This window comes from Rhinopithecus roxellana, chromosome 14, assembly GCF_007565055.1.
Source record: "Rhinopithecus roxellana isolate Shanxi Qingling chromosome 14, ASM756505v1, whole genome shotgun sequence".
NCBI lineage: Eukaryota > Metazoa > Chordata > Mammalia > Primates > Cercopithecidae > Rhinopithecus > Rhinopithecus roxellana.
This window is the reverse complement of record NC_044562.1, coordinates 64,964,373-64,986,848: the sequence shown is the minus strand read 5'-3', so window position 1 is coordinate 64,986,848 and position 22,476 is coordinate 64,964,373. Positions and strand designations below refer to the sequence as shown.

General features: G+C 42.8%; 2 protein-coding genes across 8 annotated transcripts in view; one reads left to right on the top strand and one right to left on the bottom strand.

Annotated features, from left to right (window-relative positions):
• The window catches only part of LOC104666351 (UDP-glucuronosyltransferase 1-6), a 108,580-nt gene that overhangs the window by 59,482 nt on the left and 26,622 nt on the right, over positions 1 to 22,476 (top strand). Inside the window, exon 1 of one of the 7 annotated variants that reach the window (XM_010368465.2) lies at positions 16,054 to 16,469. The exons of the other annotated variants lie outside the window; for them this stretch is intronic. Within the exon in view, the coding sequence (XP_010366767.2) occupies positions 16,054 to 16,469 (416 nt within the window). Of the gene's footprint in view, positions 1 to 16,053; positions 16,470 to 22,476 lie in introns of those variants that run through there. 7 annotated transcript variants of the gene reach the window in all.
• LOC104666417 (dnaJ homolog subfamily B member 3) lies at positions 12,108 to 12,782 on the bottom strand. Its single transcript, XM_010368494.2, has one exon. It carries the CDS (start codon positions 12,780 to 12,782, stop codon positions 12,108 to 12,110), a length of 675 nt encoding a protein of 224 aa, XP_010366796.2.

Here is a 22,476-nt window from a genome sequence, read left to right as displayed (position 1 = left end):
GACTCTTGCCCTTTTCTTCCAGTTTTTCTTTTTTCTTTCTTTTTTATTATTATACTTTATGTTCTAGGGTACATGGGTACAACGTGCAAGTTTGATACATAGGTATACATGTGCCATGTTGGTTTGCTGCACCTATCAACTCGTCATTCACATTAGGTATTTTTCCTGATGCTATCCCTCCCCCAGTTCCCCACCCCCAAACAGTCCCCAGTGTGTGATGTTCCCTGGCCTGTGTTCAAGTGTTCTCATTGTTCAGTTCCCACCTATGAGTGAGAACATGCAGTGTTTGGTTTTCTGTCCATGTGATAGTTTGCTGAGAATGATGGTTTACAGCTTCATCCATGTCCCTGCAAAGGACATGAACTCATCCTTTTTTATGGCTACATAATATTCCATAGTGTATACGTGCCACATTTTCTTAATCCAGTCTATCATTGATGGACATTTGGGTTGGTTCCAGGTCTTTGCTATTGTGAATAGTGCCACAATAAACATACGTGTGTGTGTGTCTTTAGAGTAGCATCATTATAGTCCTTTGGGTATATACCCAGTAATGGTATTGCTGGGTCAAGTGGTATTTCTAGTTCTAGATCCTTGAGGAATCGCCACACTGTCTTCCACAATGGTTGAACTAATTTACACTCCCACCAACAGGGTAAAAGCGTTCCTATTTCTCCACATCCTCTCCAGCATCTGTTGTTTCCTGACTTTTTAATAATCACCATTCTAACTAGCGTGAGATGATATCACATTGTGGTTTTGATTTGCATTTCTCTGATGACCAGGGATGATGAGCATTTATTCATGTGTCTTTTGACTGCATAAATGTCTTCTTTTGCGAAGTGTCTGTTCATATCCTTTGCCCACTTTTTGATGTTTTTTTTTCTCTTATAAATGTGTTTGAGTTATTTGTAGGTTCTGGATATTAGACCTTTGTCAGATGGGTAGATTGCAAAATTTTTCTACCATTCTGTAAGTTGCCTGTTCACTCTGATAGTAGTTTCTTTTGCTGTGGAGAAGCTCTTTAGTTTAATTAGATCCCATTTGTCTATTTTGGGTATTGTTGCCATTGCTTTTGGTGTTTTAGTCATGAAGTCCTTGCCCATGCCTACGTCTTGAATGATATTGCCTAGGTTTTCTTCCAGAGTTTTTATGGTTTTAGGTCTAACATTTGAGTCTTTAATCCATCTGGAATTAATTTTTGTATAAGGTGTAAGGAAGGGATCCACTTCCAGTTTTTTACATGTGGCTAGCCAGTTTTCCCAGCACCATTTATTAAATAGGGAATCCTTTCCCCATTTCTTGTTTTTGTCAGGTTTGTCAAAGATCAGATGGTTGTAGATGTGTGGTGTTATTTCTGAGCCCACTGTTCTGTTCCATTGGTCTATCTATCTTTTTTGGTACCAGTACCATGCTGTTTTGGTTACTGTAGCCTTGTAGTATAGTTTGAAGTCAGGTAGCGTGATGCCTCCAGTTTTGTTCTTTTGGCTTAGGATTGTCTTGGCAATGCAGGCTCTTTTTTGATTCCATACGAACTTTAAACTAGTTTCTTCCAATTTTGTGAAGGAAGTCATTGGTAGCTTGATGGGGATGGCATTGAATCTATGAATTACCTTGGGCAGTATGGCCATTTTCACAATATTGATTCTTCCTATCCATGAGCATGGAATGTTCTTCCATGTGTTTGTGTCCTCTTTTATTTCATTGAGCAGTGGTTTGTAGTTCTCCTTGAAGAGGTCCTTCATGTCCCTTTTAAGTTGCATTCCTAAGTATTTCATTCTCTTTGTAGCAATTGTGAATGGGAGTTCACTCATGATTTGGCTCTCTGTTTGTCTGTTATTGGTGTATAGGAATGCTTGTGATTTTTGCACATTTATTTTGTATCCTGAGACTTTGCTGAAGTTGCTTATCAACTTGAGATTTTGGGCTGAGATGATGGGGTTTTCTAAATATACAATCATGTTATCTGCAAACAGTGACAATTTGACTTCCTCTTTTCCTAATTGAATACTCTCTATTTATTTCTCTTGCCTGATTCCCCTGGCCAGAACTTCCAACAGTATGTTGAATAGGAGTGGTGATAGAGGGCATCCTTGTCTTGTGCTGGTTTTCAAAGGGAGTGCTTCCAGTTTTTGCCCATTCAGTATGATATTGGCTGTGGGTTTGTCATAAATAGCTCTTATTATTTTGAGATACATTCCATCAATACCTAGTTTATTGCAAGTTTTTAGCTCGAAGGGATATTGAATTTTGTCGAAGGCCTTTTCTGCATCTATTGAAATAATCGTGTGGTTTTGTCATTGGTTCTGTTTATGTGATGGATTACATTTATTGATTTGCGTATGTCGAACCAGCCTTGTATCTGAGGGATGAGGCCAACTTGATCATGGTGGATAAGCTTTTCAATGTGCTGCTGGATTTTGTTTGCCAGTATTTTATTGAGGATTTTTGCATCAATGTTCATCAGGGATATTGGTCTAAAATTCTCTTTTTTTGTTGTTGTGTCTCTACCAACCTTTGGTATCAGGATGATGCTGGCCTCATAAAATGAGTTAGGGAGGATTCCCTCTTTTTCTATTGATTGGAATAGTTTCAGAAGGAATGGTACCAGCTCCTGTTTGTACTTCTGGTAGAATTCGGCTGTGAATCCATCTGGTCCTGGACTTTTTTCGTTGGTAGGCTATTAATTATTGCCTCAATTTCAGAGCCTGTTATTGGTCTATTCAGAGGTTCAACTTCTTCCTGTTTTAGTCTTGCAAGGGTGTATGTGTCCAGGAATTTATCCATTTCTTATAGATTTTCTAGTTTATTTGCATTAAGGTGTTTATAGTATTCTCTGATGGTAGTTTGTGTTTCCGTGGGATCGGTGGTGATATCCCCTTTATCATTTTTATTGTGTCTATTTTATTCTTCCCTCTTTTCTTCTTTATTAGTCTTACTAGTGGTCTATCAATTTTGTTGATCTTTTCAAAAAACCAGCTCCTGGATTCGTTGATTTTTTTTGAAGGGTTTTTTTGTGTCTCTATCTCTTTCAGTTCTGCTCTGATCTTAGTTATTTCTTCCCTTCTGCTAGATTTTGAATTTGTTTGCTCTTGCTTCTGTAATTCTTTTTGTTTGTTTGTTTGTTTTTTGAGACGGAGTCTTGCTCTGTCGCCCAGGCTGGAGTGCAGTGGCCAGATCTCAGCTCACTGCAAGCTCCGCCTCCCGGGTTCACACCATTCTCCTGCCTCAGCCTCCTGAGTAGCTGGGACTACAGGCACCTGCCACCGCACCTGGCTAGTTTTTGTATTTTTTAGTAGAGACGGAGTTTCACTGTGGTAGCCAGGATGGTCTCGATCTCCTGACCTCGGGATCCGCCCATCTCAGCCTCCCAAAGTGCTGGGATTACAGGCTTGAGCCACTGTGCCCAGCCCTGTAATTCTTTTAATTGTGATGTTAGCGTGTCAATTTTAGATCTTTCCTGCTTTCTCCTGTGGGCATTTAATGCTATACATTTCCCTCTACACACTGCTTTAAATGTGTCCCAGAGATTCTGGTTGTGTCTTTATTCTCATTGGTTTCAGGGAACATCTTTATTTCTGCCTTTACTTCGTTATTTACCCAGTAGTCATTCAGGAGCAGGTTGTTCAGTTTCCATGTAGTTGTGCGATTTTGAGTGAGTTTCTTAATCTAGCGTTCTAATTTGATTCCACTGTGGTCTGAGAGACAGTTTGTTGTGATTTCTGTTCTTTTACATTTGCTGAGGAATGCTTTACTTCAAATTATATGGTCAATTTTATAAGTGCAGTGTGGTGCTGCGAAGAATGTATATTCTGTTGACTTGGGGTGGAGAGTTCTGTAGATGTCTATTAGTCTGCTTGGTGCAGAGCTGAGTTCAAGTCCTGGATATCCTTGTTTACCTTCTCTCTCATTGATCTGTCTAATATTGACAGTGGGGTGTTAAAGTGTCCCATTATTATTGTGTGGGAGTCTAAGTCTCTTTGTAGGTCTCTAAGAACTTGCTTTATGAATCTGGGTGCTCCTGTATTGCGTGCATATATATTTAGGATGGTAAGCTCTTCTTGTTCAATTGCTCCCTTTACCATATGTAATGGCCTTCTTTGTCTCTTTTGATTTTTGTTGGTTTAAAGTCTGTTTCATCAGAGACTAGGATTGCAACCCCTGCCCTTTTTTTTTTTTTGCTTTCTATTTGCTTGGTAGATCTTCCTCCATCCCTTTATTTTGAGCCTGTGTGTGTCCCTGCACGTGAGATGGGCCTCCTGAATACAGCACACTGATGAGCCTTGACTCTTTATCCAATTTGTCAGTCTGTGTCTTTTAATTGGGGTATTTAGCCCATTTACATTTAAGGTAAATATTGTTATGTGTTAATTTGAGCCTGTCATTATGATGTTAGCTGGTTATTTTACCCATTAATTGATGCAGTTTCTTCACAGCATCAATCGTCTTTACAATTTGGCATGTTTTTGCAGTGGCTGGTACCAGTTGTTTCTTTCCATGTTTAGTGCTTCCTTCAGGAGCTCTTGTAAGGCAGGCCTGGTGGTGACAAAATCTGTCAGCATTTGCTTGTCTGTAAAGGATTTTATTTCTCCTTCACTTATGAAGTTTAGTTTGACCAGATGTGAAATTCCAGGTTGAAAATTCTTTTCTTTAAGTATGTTGAATATTGGCCCCCACTGTCTTCTAGCTTGTAGGGTTTCTGCAGAGAGATCTGCTATTAGTCTGATGGGCTTCCCTTTGTGGGTTACCAGACCTTTCTCTCTGGCTGCCCTTAACATTTTTTCCTTCATTTCAACCTTGGTGAATTTGACAATTATGTGTCTTGGGGTTGTTCTTCTCGAGAAGTATCTTTGCAGTGTTCTCTGTATTTCCTGAATTTGAATGTTGACCTGCCTTGCTAGGTTGGGGAAGTTCTCCTGGATACTATCCTGAAGAGTGTTTTCCAACTTGTTTCCATTCTCCTCATCACTTTCAGGTAAACCAATCAAATGTAGATTTGGTGTTTTCCCATAATCCCATATTTCTTGTAGGCTTTGCTTGTTTCTTTTTACTCTTTTTTCTCTAACCTAGTCTTCCTGCTTTATTTCATTAATTTGATCTTCAGTCACTGATACCCTTTATTCCACTTGATCTAATTGACTACTGAAGCTTGTGCATGCATCACGAAGTTCTCATGCCATGGTTTTCATCTCCTTCAGGTCATTTAAGGTCTTCTCTACACTGTTTATTCTAGTTAGCCATTCGTCTAACCTTTTTTCAAGGTTTTTAGCTTCCTTGTGATAGGTTCAAACATGCTCCTTTAGCTTGGAGAAGTTTGTTATTACAAAACTTCTGAAGCCTACTTCTGTCAACTTGTCAAAGTAATTCTCCATCCAGCTTTATTCCATTGCTGGCAATGAGCTGCAATCCTTTGGAGGAGAAGAGGCACTATGGTTTTTAGAATTTTCAACTTTTCTGCTCTAGTTTCTCCCCATCTTTGTGGTTTTATCTACCTTTGGTCTTTGATGTTGGTTAACTACAGATGGGGTTTTGGTGTAGATGTCCTTTTTGTTGATGTTTATGCTATTCCTTTTTTGTTAGTTTTCCTTCTAACAGTCAGGTCCCTCAGCTGCAGGTCTGTTGGAGTTTGCTGGAGGTCTACTGCAGACACTATTTGTGTGGGCGTCACTAGCTAAGGCTGCAGTACAGCAAATACTGCAGAACAGCAAATATTGCTGCCTGATCCTTCCTCTGGAAGCTTTGTACCAAAGGGGCACCTCCCTATCCTGTCAGCTCCTACTGGGAGGTATTTCCCAACCAGGCTACACAGGGGTCAGGTAACCACTTGAGGAGGCAGTCTGTCCGTTCTCAGAGCTCAAATGCCATACTGGGAGAACCACTGCTCTCTTCAGAGCTGTCAGACAGGAATGTTTAAGTCTGCAGAAGTTGTCTGCTGCCTTTTGTTCAGATATGCCCTGCCCACAGAGGTGGAGTCTATAGAGGCAGTAGGCCTTGCTGAGCTGCGGTGGGCTCCGCTCAGTTTGAGTTTCCCGGCTGCTTTGTTTACCTACTTGAGCCTCAGCAATGGCAGACAACCCTCCCCCAGCCAGGCTGCTGCCTTGCAGTTCAATCTCAGACTGCTGCACTAGCAGTAAGCAAGACTCCATGGGCGTGGGAGCCACTGAGCCAGGCAAGGGAGAGAATCTCCTTGTCTGCTGGTTAATAAGACCTTGAGAAAAGCACAGTATTTGGGCAGCAGTGTCCCATTTTTCCAGGTATAGTCTGTCACAGGTTCCCTTGTCTAGGAAGGGGAAATCCCTCACCCTCTTGCACTTTCTAGGTGAGGTGATGCTCCGCCCTGCTTCAGCTCACCCTCAGTGGGCTACACCCACTATACAACCAGTCCCATTGACATGAACCAGGTACCTCAGTTAGAAATCACCCATCTTCTGCGTCGATCATGCTGGGAGCTGCAGACCGGAACTGTTCCTATTCGGCCATTGGTGTTGAAGTTTCCATTCTCCTCTGTGATACCTCCTTTTTTTCCCCTTTTTCTCTTACAGTTTTTCAATTTGAACATATTCTCTAGAGTTAACTATATTGCTCAAATCTTCACTGTCATCTCAGTGGAGCAGAACAAATTGGGAACTGTGGCACAGATCACTCTTGCTATGCCCCTTAGAGAATTCCACATTAACAAGGCTAATTTTCGAGTGTGGTAAAGAACAGGCTACTGTATTTAACAGTGAATCCATTGATTGTTTCCCAGCATGAGGTCACACCAGATTTAACATGGTTTGGCTCTGTGTCCCCCACCAAATCTCAACTTGAATTGTAATCCCCATAATCCCCACGTGTTGAGGATGGGACCTGGTGGGAGATGATTGGATCATGGGGGCAGTTTTCCACCTGCTGCCCTCATCATAGTGAGTTCTTATGAGATCTGATGGTTTTATAAGGAGCCCTTATCCTTTCACTTGCAAGCTCTTCCTCTCTCTTTCTTGCTTGCCACTATATAAGACATGGCTTTGCATCTCTCTCACCTTCTGCCAGGATTATAAGTTTCCTGAGGCCCCCACAGCAACATGGAACTGTGAGTCAATTAAAGCTCTTTCCTTTATAAATGACCCAGTCTTGGGTTTGTCTTTATAGCAGTGTGAGAATGGACTAATACAGTAAATTGGTGCCATGGGGAGTGGGGTACTGCTATAAAGATACTTGAAAATGTGCAAGTGACTTTGGAACTGGGTAACAGGCAGAGGTTGGAACAGTTTGGAGAGCTCAGAAGAAGACAGGAAGATGTGGGAAAGTTTGGAACTTCCTAGAAGCTTGTTGAATGGTTTCGACCAAAATGCTGATAATGTTGTGGACAATGAAGTCCAGGCTGAGTCTCAGATGGAGATGAGGAACTTGTTGGGAACTGGATCAAAGGTCACTCTTGCTATGCTTTAGCAAAGAGACTGGTGGCATTTTTGCCCCTGCCCTAGAGATCTGTGGAACTATGAACTTGAGAGAGATGATCTGAAATTAGAATTTAGGTTTAAAAGGGAAGCAGAGCATAAAAGTTTGGAAAATTTGCTCCAGGGCATGTCAGAGACCTTTGCAGTAGACCCTCCCATCACAGACCTGGAGGCCTAGGAAGGAAAAATGGTTTTGTGGGCTGGGTCCAGGTCCCCCGTGCTGTGTGCAGCCTCAGGACTTGGTGCCCTGTGTCTCAGTGACTCCAGCCATGGCTAAAAGGGGCCATGGTACAGCTCAGGCCATTGATTCAGAGGGTGCAAGCCTCAAGTCTTGGCAGCATCGATGTGGTGTTGGGCCTGCAGGCACACAGAAGATAACAATTTAGGTTTAGGAACCACCGCATAAATTGTAGAGGGTGTATGGAAATGCTTGGATGTCCAGGCAGAAGTTTGCTGCATGGGTGGAGCCCTTATGGGGAACCTCTGCTAGGGCAGGGTGGCAAAGAAATGTGAGGTTGGAGCCCCCACACAGAGTCTCCACTGGGGCACTGCCTAGTGGAGTTGTGAGAAGAAGGCCACCATCCTCCAGAACCCCAAATAGTAGACCCAACAGCTTGCACTATGTGCCTGGAAAAGCCGCAGACATTCAATGCCAGTATCTGAAGACAGCATAGAGGGGGGCTTTACCCTGCAAAGCCACAGAGTTTGAGCTGCCTGAGACTGTGGGAGCCCATTTCTGTCATCACCTTAACCTAGATGTGAGACATGAAGTCAAAGGAGATCATTTTGGAGGTTTAAGATTTAATGACTGCCCTGCCTGGTTTTGGACTTGCATGGGGCCTGTAGCCCCCTTTTTTTGGCCAATTTCTCCCATTTGGAATGGGAACATTTACCCAATTTCTGTACCCCCATTGTGTCTTGGAAGTTACGAACTTGTTTTTGATTTTACAGGCTCACAGGGGGAAGGGACTTGACTTGTCTCAGATGAGACCTTGGACTATGGACTTTTGAGTTAGTGCTGAAATGAGTTAAGACTTTGGAGGATTGTTGGGAAGGCACAGTTGGTTTTGAAATGTGAAAAGACATGAGATTTGGGAGGGACCAGGGGCAGAATGATATGGTTTGACTCTGTTTCCACCCAAATCTCATCTCAAATTGTAATTTCCATAATCCTCATGTGTTAAGGGTGGGACCTGGTGGGAGCTGATTGGATCATGTGGGCAGTTTTCCCCATGCTGTTCTTGTCATGCTGAGTGAGTTCTCATGAGAGCTGATGGTTTTATAAGGGGCTCTTCCTCCTTCACTCACAAGCTCTTCCTCTCTCTCTCTCTCTCGCCTGCTGCCATGTGAGACATGCCTTTGCTTATCTCTCACCTTCTGTCATGATTGTAAGTTTCCTGAGGCCTCTCCAGCCATGTGGAACTGTGAGTCAATTAAACCTCTTTCTTTTAAAAATTAGCCAGTCTTGAGTATGTCTTTATAGCACTGTGAGAACAGACTAATGCAAGATTGGTGGTGATTGATGTTATACTGAAAGAGTTTAAAGGAGAGTGTGAGAAAAGGAAATGAATCTTCATTTATTGAGAAAGTTGATGAGAAAGTGGAATTAGAAATTCCTAGAAAGGTAAGCTGTTGTATGAATGATTTCCCAAGATGGGAAAGTCTCTCTACCTGTTTGGAGACAGAAAGTGGAATCAGAGGGGAAGAAGATGATGGACAGAAAGGATCATTCCCTCTTCCAGATGCTTTCCAGTGTATGATGTAAGCCGAATTAAAACCAGCTGTGTTGAGCTCCAGCCAGAAAAAATGTCTGGCATTTTGGCTTTTTGGACCCTACTGAAATGGTTATAGGTCTCCAGGTCTCTTGGGGCTCACAGGGTCATGCCTTTCCTTGCTTGGTGTGCTTGGTGAGAAGGTACCAGTGTTTCCATGGAGGATATTCATTTTAGGGATCTCCAGATGGTCATCTTTGCACCAGAGGGAATGTCCCCTTTTTCCACTTTGAAAACCTTATCAAACTCTTTTATAAAAGATGAATACCCACATACAGGCCTCTAGCACTCTTCTGTTTTTGAGCTGAGATATTTTAAAAAGAGGTTTTTCAATTCTGAAAAATCTTTAAACCATATGCTCTTGCTGGGAAAAAACAGTGGGTCAATATCATTCCCATCTCTACAAAAAGATATATATATATTTTTATTAGCTAGGTGTGATAGCATGTCTGTAGTCCTAGCTACTGGGAATGCTGAGGAGGAAGGATCACTCGAGGTCAGGAATTCTCGGTTACAGTGAGCTATCATCTTGCCTAAGCAACAGCTACAGAGCGAGATCATGTCTTTAAAACAAACGAACTTTACACTTCTGTAAAAGCAACACTTTCCATTTTTGACAGCACTAATCCAGGATATATCAAAACTGAACTTGTGTTTTCTTTCAGCTGTTAAAACTAGCCAGAATTGTTATAGATCCACTACCTCTGAGTGACAGACACTGGTGTGCCACTCTTTGCTGACCACTGAACAATGAGATTATGTAACCAATTCTGTAGGTACACACCAATTCATTCTACTCTACCCAGAGTGGTGATTTCCAACACACACAACCACCATGAAACTGCCCATGCCTTCCTACCACTTCACAACTCTTTTCATCCCTGAACTGCTCCAAAAGCAAATCTAACCCCAGCAAACTACTCAGTGAGTATCTTCACACATGTAACTTCCCTCGTCTGGCTTAGAAAAAAATGAACTCATTTTTCAAAAGCCCTGACAGTCTATCTTATTCTGATACTTCTTGTATGGTTATTGCATAAAGCAACTACCCAGACATCTCGTAGCATGTTGATTTCAGAGTTCAATGTGAGACCCTGTGTGCCCCTGTGGGATGGTGCCAGCTCACTGCCCCGTTCCTGCTGTTTATTTCTTAGGTGCCATTCCATGCAGACTGGACTCCAAGGGTTCTAGAGCATATCCAAACCCATTATCACAGTCTCTCTTGGTTAATGATGTGTTCAAGCCATGATTTTTCTGTAAAAAATTAAGAGCATGCTGTTCTTAATTTTTTTCAGCCTGTCTAGTTCAGTTGTCCTTTTGCTCTCATGCCTTATGCAAACCTTTCCTCAGAGTTGACCCTGTAAGATGGGACCCTTTGTGATGGACTACCCCAAGGCAACATGCCCCTAAACGTCTTCATTTGGGGCATAACCTGTGCCAACAGAAAGGTACTTTCCCAGTTGTGTGTATGGTGACTCACCCAAACAATATTACAGATACACTTGACTTTCCTCAATCTAATTTGGCATGCCCCGAGCATAGTAATAAGATAGTTCTGTGTGGCCTTATGGAAATGCTTTTTTCACATTTCCAGGACCTACTGCCGAGACCAGCTCGGTCATGGAGACCCTAACCCAGCAGCACTAGAGGAATTAAAGACACACACACACACACACAGAAATATAGAGTGTGGAGTGGGAAATCAGGGGACTCACAGCCTTCAGAGCTCTGAACAGAGATTTATCCACATATTTATTGACAGCAAGCCAGTGATAAGCATCATTTCTATAGATTATAGATTAACTAAAAGTATTCCTTATGGGAAACAAAGGGATGGGCCGAAACAAAGGGATGGGCTCTAGCTAGTTATCTGCAGCAGGAACATGTTCTTAAGGCACAGATGGCTCATGCTATTGTTTGTGGTTTAGGAATGCCTGAAGCAGTTTTCCTCCCTGGGTGGGCCAGGTGTTCCTTGCCCTCATTCCAGTAAACCCACAACCTTCAGCGTGGGCATCATGACCATCATGAACATGTCACAGTGCTGCAGAGATTTTGTTTATGGCCAGTTTGGGGGCAGCTTCTGGCCAGATTTGGGGGCCTATCCCCAGCAACCTACCACAGTTGGAGAACCACGTTAGGGCTAAAGACAGTCCTAGTACACCATTAACCAACCATGTAACCACAAGGTCTGTCCTCAGCCTTCAGAGTGAACATGCTTCTTACACTGATTTCAGCTCAGTGATATGGGATTCAAATGTCTGACCTCCAAAATATTAAGAGAATAAACACATGTTGTTTTAAGCCACCAAGTTTGTGGTAATTTGTTACAGCAGTGATAGGAAACTAATGGATCCACTTTACCAGGTTTACCTGCTTTTAAAAAGTCTGGGTTTAACCTTTTATCTAGATAATGGTCAACTTTTCCTACATCACCAGCATTTATGTGCAACTAAAAGCCATCATTAAATTAATTCAGAAGTATTAATATATTCATAGATTTCACTACTACACACTAAAAAATTGAAGTCAAATGGTTTAGAGCAAACCACCTGGTTCACATTTTCCCAACGGAAAAAGGCAAGGTGAACATTCTATCCTAGCACTAGGAAATAAACATTGTCAGCCTCCAGCTTAAGTTTAATAAATAGCAAAGTGCATACAGATATTTACGACGATTGAAAGACAGAGGTACTATCCGTGTAGTCCCAACAATAATAATAGGCATTGGCATAAAGCTTTAATAAATTCTTGGGTACAGTTTTTCTGAAAGTAAAGTTCACTTTCAATTCTAAAAATAGTCCGCTATTCCTCCAGATATGCTTTAAGTCAAATGTGGACTGGGATTACTTGGTGTCAATGCGGAGCAACTGCTCTGTGCCATTTATTATGAAGGACTTTAACTGAACTGTCCATCTTCCTCCACTTCCATCCTTTCTTGGCCATTCTCAATGATTCTCTTGGTGGTGATTTTTTTGCCATCAACTATTTCAGTGGAAGTCGACATGGACTTGAAGCTGCCTGTCCCATCCCTACCATAGGACATGCAGAAGGAAGAAAGGCCCCCACTTCCCAGGGAGCCAAAGGAACTAAATCCTGTATCAAAAGAAGAAAATCCACCCCCAAAAGCTGGAAATTCACTGAAGGTAGAGAAAAGGGGTGCAGACCCTCTGCTTCTGCTTCCCTGGGAGTTCCTCCGACCACCAAAAATATTTTCCAGTGGATTTCCGAAGAGGTCAAAGGAGAATGGGTCCTGCCCACCGAAGAACTCCCTGAAGACCTCGGCCGGGTCGCGGAAGCTGAAGATGTACTCGAAGGGGTCCTCGAAAGGCCTGCCAACTGCGCAGCCACCCTCCGCCCCCGCCTCGCCATAGCGGTTGTAGACGTCGCGTTTCTTGGCGTCCGACAACACCTCGTAGGCCTCGGCCACCTGCTTGAATCTCCTTTCTGCTTCCTCCTTGTTCTCGGGGTTTTTGTCTGGGTGCCACTTGAGCGCCAGCTTGCGGTAAGCCTTCTTGATGGCCTCGGTCGAGGCCTGCCGGGGCACGCCCAGCACCTCGTAGTAGTCCACCATGCTGGACGGCCAGAACAGCCGGCAGGGCACTGGCGCAGTGAGCGGGACAGCTGCCAGCCCGGGCGCGAGCCTGAGTGGTTGGCGACCTCGGTCGCTTGGAGGGACGCCCCTTATGACGCAGCCACATCTCATTGGTCGAGGCCTATGAGCGCCTCGCATCCCAGGATGCAGTGCTCCTGGGACTGGCCCTGCTCTTTGTGAGGCTCTGTGGTGCTCCACGACCAGGCCCCGCCCACTCCGGCCCCCGCCCAACCGCGGTCTCCAAAAAGGGTGGGAATAAGGTTGCGGGAAAGAGAAGGGGTTGACTTTAGCTGCCTGAAGAACTGTTTTTCTTAAAGTCGGCTTTATATCAGTCTTTTTCCTCGGCCACAGGAGGGAAGAGGGTGGTGGGAGTGAGTTTAGTCTGACCGGGGCTGAAGACATCCTGTTGTTTAGGACTGCAGTTCTCTAACGTTCCAGCCCTGGTACCCGTTTGCTGTAGTTCATGTGGATTATACCTATCATATATGTACTGCGTTAGAGATTAAAACAGAATTTAAAAGACATGTTCATTGGGCAATTTAATAAGAAACCCATGACACACTATCAAATCTTATTTTTATTTAACTTTTTTCAGACAAAATGTAGGGAGAAGAGTGGCATTGTTTTACATTTTTTGCATCTCGCTTTAGTACTTGGCTTAATAGATGGATTCTCATGTCAGCTTCTGCATTCAATCTGTTGTGATATTACACATCACCCATGTAGCTTCTGGAAAACTCCACTGTACACTTGTGAGAGAATGACAGTGAAAAAATCAAGTAGTATTATTATGGAAATAGTTTTGACTTTGCAAAATTCTCCTGAAAAATTCTTGGGGATCTCTAGGATTTCTGGCTCATTCTTTGAGACCTGCTAGTCTAGTACAGTAGTCCCTGGTATTCTGAAGGGATTAGTTTAGAACAACCCTCCTCCTCATACCAAAATCTAGATGCTCAAGCTCCTTTTATAAAATGGCACAGTATTTGTATATAACCTACACATATCCTCCTTTAAACCTGTAATCATCTCTTGATTACTTTTACATAATAAATGTAAATGCTATGTAAAAAGTTGTTTTACAGTATTGGTTTTTTATTTGTATTGTTTGTATTATTTTTCATTTCTATTCCCCCCAAATATTTTCAATCTGCTGTTGACTGAATCTGCAGATGTGAAGCCCAAGTATATGGAGGGTCAACTGTGTGTGTTATTCACTTTTCTTGACTGCTAAAACAAACACCAGAGAGATCCTCTCAGATAAAAGGAAATACAGCACTAGTTACTGTATCGAAGCCATACACTGGCGTGCTATAAACTTGGGATGCAGTGATTATTTCCACTAGAACTGCTATGTCATGACCATAAATTTTGAGGGGATATTTTTTTGAGATCTGAGTTCTCTTCACCTCCTCCTTATTCTCTTTTTGACACTGGATTCTGTGCTTTGATAAATTGTGAGGCATTACACTAGTAAAGGTCACTCAGTTCTAAAGGGAAAATGATTAACCGAAGAACATTCTAAGAGTTCATAAAGGGTATTAGGGCTAATGGGGATGTGTTATCTCACCAGAACAAACTTCTGAGTTTATATAACTTCTAGTGACATAATCTGAATCTTGGACTTGGCACTTAGTAAGCACGCAATGAACAGTCGTAGAACGGTGGCTGAGGGTAGAGTTCAGTGTGAACAAAGCAATTTGGGAACATCAAAGCAAGTTTGGGGGACAACAAGTGATCCAGAATGGCTGGAGGGTAAGAGGCAGAGGGAGGGGGCAAGCAGAAGAGCTAGAGGAGGAATGAGCTTGGACAGGGGGACTGGGGTCTATCCCAGAGTTTTGAGAGCAAGGCAGAGGAGTCTGAATTTTCTTCTGTGCCCAGGAAGCTGTTGATCAAGGTTCTAGAAGTGGTGGTGATGTGGGGTTTTTCAGTTGGCAGCTGATGCAGTGATTCAGAAGGGACAGCTGGGGGTTGGGGAACAGGGGGGCTGGGGCCCTGAAATAGGACCATGGCAGCTGGGTCTGAGAGACAGTGGTAGAAACATCCAGATTCAGCACTTACTTGCTATCTTGGATACAGGGTCTAGAACGAAAAAAGAAGGAAAGTCACCTGTATACAGAAGCATGTCCAGAGTGCTTACTGTCTCCAAAACCAGGTACTGGCACCTGAGTGACGGCATGATTCCAAAGCCAAAATCTTGCCTGTAAGGAATAGATGTATAGGATATAGCTATAGTCTAATAGCAAGGACAGATATGCAAACTGCTAAAAGATGTAAGGCAGAGCAGAACAAAATGCTGTGGAGATTCAAGGAAGGTGGCTTTGTTTCCCTGAATGGTCCTGTAGATAATCTACAGGGCAATGGACATGTTTATGTTGCTCCTTTAGTAACAAGCCCCATCATTCTGATTTAAGGAAAGGAGTTGGGAGTGTGTCAAGTGGTGGTCTATTAACTTAGGTCTTCAGCTTAAAAAGAAAGTACCTTCAAAACGGTTGCAGAAACACTTTCCATGGACATGTCACTCTTTAGTAGCCCTCAAAGTAAGACCATCACATTGCTGCCCTGCTGTGTGATTTCTAAGCTCCCAGAGCACCATGCCCTGTAATTGCCTGGTCATGAATTTGTCTCCGTCCACCTGAGCCCTCCTTTCAGGCAAGGGCCATTTCTAACTTGTCCTTCTGGTCCTAGTTCCTAAGCATAGTGACGGGCATACAGTAGGGCTCACACGTTCCATAAATATTTGGTGGATGAGGAAATTAGCAATGGGTTCTGCTTTGGTTCCAGAACAGAGATTTATTGGATTGCTTAGTAGTGGTTCTCTGTTGTTATTCATGAGAGTGAATGTGGACTGCCTGCTATTGCCTACCACTGTTGGTGACCTCTCAGACCTCAGCTGCAGCCTGATAAACATGGCTAACAGAGAAGTTGGAGGCTGTGACGTTAAATGGGTTACCACAGGCTTTTGTTGAGAATTGGATGAGAAACAAGAGCTTGAACTTGGATGTTCCCCACAGCGAGCGCAGGGTCAGATGAGTTTTTCAAGACAGGAGTGATCGGTCTTTCCCAAGGTGGGGCCCATAATGAAAGGCAATGATAGATTAATGGGTAATAGGTAACTGGAGGAGGGCACTCTGTCTTCCAATTACATGTTGGTTTGCTATGTGGCTCAGTGACAAGGTAATTAAGATGAAGAAAACAAATGTAGGAGGCACAGCATGGGGTGGACAGTCAGCTGTTGATGGCTTCTGCTCAGATGGCCACAGGATCCCAAGTTCCCCTGCCACGGCTGGCCACAGGACTGCTGCTCCTCCTCAGTGTCCAGCCCTGGGCTGAGAGTGGGAAGGTGTTGGTGGTGCCTGCTGATGGCAACCACTGGCTCAGCATGCGGGAGGCCGTGCGGGAGCTCCATGCCAGAGGCCACCAGGCGGTGGTCCTCACCCCGGAGGTGAATATGCACATCAAAGAAGAGAACTTTTTCACCCTGACAACCTATGCCATTCCATGGACCCAGGATGAATTTGATCGCTTTTTGCTGGGCCGCACTCAATGGTTCTTTGAAACAGAACATCTTCTGAAGACATTTTCTGGAAATACGGCAATTATGAACAATATGTCTTTGGTCTTTCATAGGTCTTGTGTGGAGCTATTGCATAATGAAGCCCTAATGAGGCACCTGAATGCTACTTCCTTTGATGTGGTTTTAACAGACCCTATTTCTGTCTGCGGGATGGTGCTGGCTAAGTACTTGTCAATTCCCGTTGTGTTTTTTGTTCAGGAACATTCCATGTGACTTAGACTTTAAGGGCACACAATGTCCAAATCCTTCCTCCTGTATTCTTAAGTTATTAACAACCAATTCACACCACATGACATTCCTGCAAAGAGTCAAGAACATGCTCTGCCCTCTGGTCCTGTCCTACATTTGCCATGCTCTTTCTGCTCTTTATGCAAGCCTTGCCTCTGAGCTTTTTCAGAGACAGGTGTCAGTGGCGAATCTTCTCAGTCATGCATCCGTGTGGTTGCTCCGAGGGGACTTTGTGATGGGCTACCCCAGGCTGATCATGCTTAACGTGATCTTCATTGGGGGCATCAACTGTGCCAATAGGATGCCACTATCTCAGGTCTGTATTGGTGCCTTCTTCCAATCAATGTTCCAGACAAAACACTTTTTAAAAACATGTTTACCTACAATTGCATTTACTTTATGCTGAAATTATTCTGGTGCCATAGGTATTTTTTTCCTTTATTTTCTTCTAGGATATCTTTTTCTCCTATGCAACCTCATCCTCAGGTTTAGGAACAATTTGTTCCTTATCAATCAAAACATCTTGATGTGGCAGTGGGGGTCATGTAAGGGTTAATCTGATAATGAGCTCTGCAAGACCCATGGCTCATTTGGATGCTTTGTTTACTTGGGTATGCTTAATGATGAGAGAATCTGCACCTAAACCCTTACATTCAGCATTATTCTTTGCATTTTGAAGCATGTGCATCTAAAATCCAGCACCCTATTAGGGCCACCGACCCTGTGTCCAGCCCCACTGTTCGGCCCTGGGCACACTTGCCAGCCTCTCCATTGCAACATCGAAATGGTACACACTGCTTCCATGAAGTGACAACTTTCAGACACTTGGTGGCTCTTCGTATATGCATATACTTGATGGCCTGGGGAGTTTCATGAATGTCCTTTAAGTGAACAGGAAAACTGAAACCCCTTGATTTGCATGATTTTGTGGTGTTTCTGGGTCAAGATGAATAAAGAAGAATTTTCACAGATCACCTTAGGCCTCTTAGAGGAAGAACTGTCATCATCATTACTAGAGTTTAAAAGACTCCTGCAGAACAAGGTGTTTCACCTGGAGACCTTTGCAGTGTTCATGCCAATTTACTGAGTGCATGAGAGATCATTTACACCAAAATCTTTATCATGTATTATCTGTGATAGGCATGCCATTATCATTTTTACTACATCAATCTCCTTTGTTATTTTGTCACCCTTACTTACTTGGTTTGGTTGACCCTTAGATTTGAAATTTTTCTGCAAATATACAAGACCATAGTTGAAATCTTATGTTTTTTCTCCCTCTCTTTCTCCTTGATTTAAAGTTTATGATAGGTTGAATTATTTGACTGGTCTTCTCAAAGAAATAACTGTGGAATTTGTATATTCTTTTTACTGTTTCATTTTCTGTCTCATTAATTGCAGCTTATTTTTGCCTTAATGATTTCATCCTAATTTCTTTTGGCTGATTTTGTAGCTGCTTTTCTAACTTCGTTAGAGGAATGTTACATTTCTTTACATTTGATTTTTCTTAATGAAGCATTGAGGGCTCTGAGTAAAACTTTTTCTGTGTCCCTCAGGTTTTGGTAAAAATTGCTGTTCTTTTCACTGCTTTTAGATAATTTAAATATCAGTTTTAAAATTTCTCTTTTGATTCAATGACTGTCTATAAGTCTGTTTCCTAATTCTGATATTGTGAATATTTTTTGTAGTCATCTCCCTCTTATTTTTTCTAGTTATTTTGCATTATAATAAGAAAACGTTTCTTATGAAGACACTACTTAAGAAATTCTTAATAGGTTACTTGATGGTCTAATACAGAATTGTCCAATAGAAATATAATGTAAGCCACATACATAATTTAAACTCTTCTAGTGGGCATGTTAGAAACCAGCAAAAAATAAACCACTGAAATTAATTTTAAAATGCATTTTCTTAAACCAGATTTATCCCAAATATTATTCTTTCAACATGTATTCAATATGAGATTATGACTTAGCTATCTTTCATAGATTTTTTTTCTTGTTAAGTCTTCAAACTCTAGCATATATCTGACACAGCATATCTCCATTTGGAATAGCCACATTTCAAGTGCTCCGTAGTCCTGTGCAGTTAGTGACAACAATATGGTCAATGTTTATAAATGTTCCATGGACACAACTAAAATTCTGTCTTTTCGATTTTTCTCTTCTTTTCTTTTTCTTTTTTTTTTTTTTTTTTTGAGAATGAGTCTCGCTCTGTTTCCCAGGCTGGAGGACAGTGGTGGAATCTCAGCTCATTGCAACCTCCACCTCCTGGGTTGAACTGATTCTCCTGCCTCAGTCTCCCAAGTGGCTGGGACTAGAGGTGCATGCCACCATGCCCAGCTAATTTTTTTTTTGCATTTTTCTGGAGATGGAGTTTCATCATGTTGGCCAGGTTGGTCTCAAACACCTGACCTCAAGTGATTCACTAGCCTTGGCTTTCCAAAGTGCTGGGATTACAGGTGTGAGCCATCACCACACTGGGCAATTTTTCTATCTTTTAAAATCCCTCTACTAAACCTTCCCAATTCTGGGAAGGATGTCTTTTTAAAAATCCCCTTACATAACAAATTCTGCTCCAGTTATATTTTGGTTCTTGAATAGTTTTTGCTTTATACATAGTGATTAGATTGGTGCATGTAGGTTTGAGACTTGTATTTTCTTCACATAGTTTGCTGTTATCATTAGATAATAATTCTTAAAATACATTTTATCTGATATCGGTATTGCTACCCCTACATTATTTTTAAAATTCCCCATCTCTTTTAATTTGAAAATAATTTGTGTGCAGGTGGGTGGCTCACACCTATAATTTCAGCCCTTTGGGAGACTGAGGCAAGAGGATTGTTTGAGCCCAGGAGTCTGAGAGCAGCCTGGGCAACATGCTGAGACTCCATCTCTACAAAAACTCAAAACATTATCTAGTTGTGATGGTGCAGGCCTGTAGTCCCAGCTACTCGGGAGGCTGAGGCAGGAGGATCACTTGATACAAGGAGATGGAGACTGCAGTGTGCCATGTGTTCACACCACCTAACTCCAGCCTGGGTGACAGAGCCAGGCCCTGTCTCAAAAAAATGAAAATTTCTTTGGCATGTGAAAATCGTGTTTTAAAAGTTTAGAAAACAGTTTTTTAAACTCCAATATGAAAAGTTAGGTGCAATGGAATGCACCTGTGGTCCCAGCTACTTGGGAGGCTCAGGTGGGAGAATCATTGAGCTCAGGAGTTTCAGCTCCTATGGTTTTAAAATTTATTTATTTAAAATACAGAAAAACCCAGAATGGTTTCAATCTGATAGTTTCTTTGATGTCAGCATTCTGATTCTGTCTGTTCTTAATTTTATTCTTTCCATTGAGTGTAAGCTCAATCCTTTAACAGAAATTTCCTTTTTCCTTCTTAATTTTGGAATTCCATGGCACTTTTCCATTTCCATGGAGACACAGTGCAGCATCTTCAAGTCTCAAACTCTTACATCTGTCTCTTTCACTTGTAAGAGCCCTTGTGATTACATTGTCCCACCCAGACATCCAGGATGATCTCCCCAACTCAAAACCCTTAATTTAATCGTATCTGTGAAGTCTCTTCCACCTGTAATGGAACATATTCCCAGATTTGAGGAACTACAATGTAGATACTTTCGTGGGGCTGTGATTCTGCTTACCACAGACACTAGGCTTAAAGTGAAATCCACATCTTATTCAAAGCTAGGAGATTTTCCTCTATATGGCCATTTAAATTTAATTTTTGTTCCAGTACTCCATAGAGTTCTATTCTCCAGCCTTCAGAGCTATCAGCTTACCATTCAATTATCTCCTTTTCTCCTTGTCTTCCTTTTTTTTCATCTTTAAAAAACAATACCTTTCAAAGAGCAAAAGTTCTAGATTTTGATGAGGTACATTCTAGCAAAGTTTTTATTGTTTGTACTTTTTGTACCCTAAGGAAACTTTGTCCACCCCAAGATGTGAAGATTAGTTTCTAGAGTTCCAATTCGTATGTTTAGGTCTGTGAGATTGGCAGAGACGAACAAGACCACACAGGTCAGGCTTTCGGGATGCGTTTTTCTGTCTCTGGACTTTGCTGGGGTGACCTCACTGACACCCATGGCTTCAACCACCACATATTCAGATGGCTCCAGTCTATCTGTGCAGCCCAGACCCCTCCTCATCTCCAGACCGCAGCTGCTCCTGTTTCCCAGGCACCAGGAGCTCCTCACTCCCTGTAGTTCTACTCTCCTCAGCACCTCCAGGTCTCTGGAGTACCACCATCTTCCAAGGTACATGGGCCTCCCCAGTGTCTAGGTGTTCCAGATGTGTCACTTGAAATCAGATGTCTTCACTGTCTAAATAAAACACCACTACTTGGAGGTAGAACACGGGAGCCCATGAATGTGGCAAGAGCAACCTCCCAGGTGTGTTCCACCCCTCACCTTGGGCTCATCAGGAGGGTGCTTAGAGGGAAAGAATTTTAAATGGGTTGGAAGTATAATTCAGAGGCTGAGATGTTGCACTTACAGCTAAGAATCCCTTTCTAACCCTTTATATCCTCACAATTCCCCAGGAATTGTTCTCCCCTGGAGAGTTCCCAAAGCCCTTGAAGACCTTCCTTCTCTGTGCCATCCTACTTGTGCTGCCCTTGAGCTGGGTGTGCCCCTGGTGGATGCTTACATTCGCTGCCTGTCCCATAGTTTCTGTCCAAAGGTGGAATCTATTATCAATGTGGATCTCTAATGGGGGTAACTTCCTCCCTAAGGGAAGCCTCAGCCTTAACAGAAATGGCAGACATGGCCAGGCAAGAAGACACAGAGACAGTGAGATAGAAAGTGTGCACAGACCAGAGAACCTGCCCACATCATCCTGGGGTGACCAGTACAAGGAGGCATGAGCAATCTTGTGAGCACATATAGTGGTGACTTTCTGGAGCAGGATGAACCTCGTGGACTTGAGACCCTTGTGAGTGCTCAGGGTCTCTCTCTCTTAGAAGGGCACACATTTAATTCTCCATCTGAAATTTGAACTTGGGTCCCCACAAATTATGCAGCCCATGCTGTTCTGGAGGAACCATTCTTATCAGAACTTGGTGCTGGATTGACTTGGAGAAAAGCCTGATCATAATCTTCAGGATGAAATAAAGGCCTGGATGAATGGACACTTTAGTCTTTAAGCAGACTTGCAGAAGACTGGAGCCTTCAGCATTCAGAGGAGGAATTCAGACTGTGCAAGATCTGAGGCCAGGTTCTAGCTCCCCTGGTCCCTTGGTGAGCAGGGAGCTCCCTGAACCCACCGTGGGTCCTTGCTAGGGTTATCTTGCCCATATGTGCTTTAGACAGCAGGACCTCTTATTCCATGGGATAGATGGAGAATCCTCAGCAAGGTCTTCCCAAGAATCCAATAACCACATCTTGAGCTCAGCCTCCCTGCAGCTTTTTATATATTGACAGCCACTTCAGAGAGAGTCCTCTTTGATCCTTACAAGAAACATCCTGGTGTGAAAAATGACCAAAACCAGATAGCCAGCCTACACACTCTCTGTTTAGAGAAAGCTGGCTTAGCAATGTTGTATGTTTTTTGGATGTGCTGTGTTACTCATACATGAGAAGAAAGAGTTTGAAGCATTAGCAAATAGGGTCACATCCAGCAGAGAGCATATGGTTGGGGACTAGGGCAGTGGTGACTCCTCAGACCTCAGCTGCAGCCTGATAAACGTGGTTCATAGAGAAGTAGGAGGCAGTGACATGAAATGGGTGTTCACAGCCTTGTGTTGGGAATTGGATGAGAAACAAGAGCGTAAACTTGGATGTTCCCCAGAGCAAGCGCAGGGTCAGATGAGTTTTTCAAGATAGGAGTGATCGGTCTTTCCCAAAGTGGGGCCCATAAT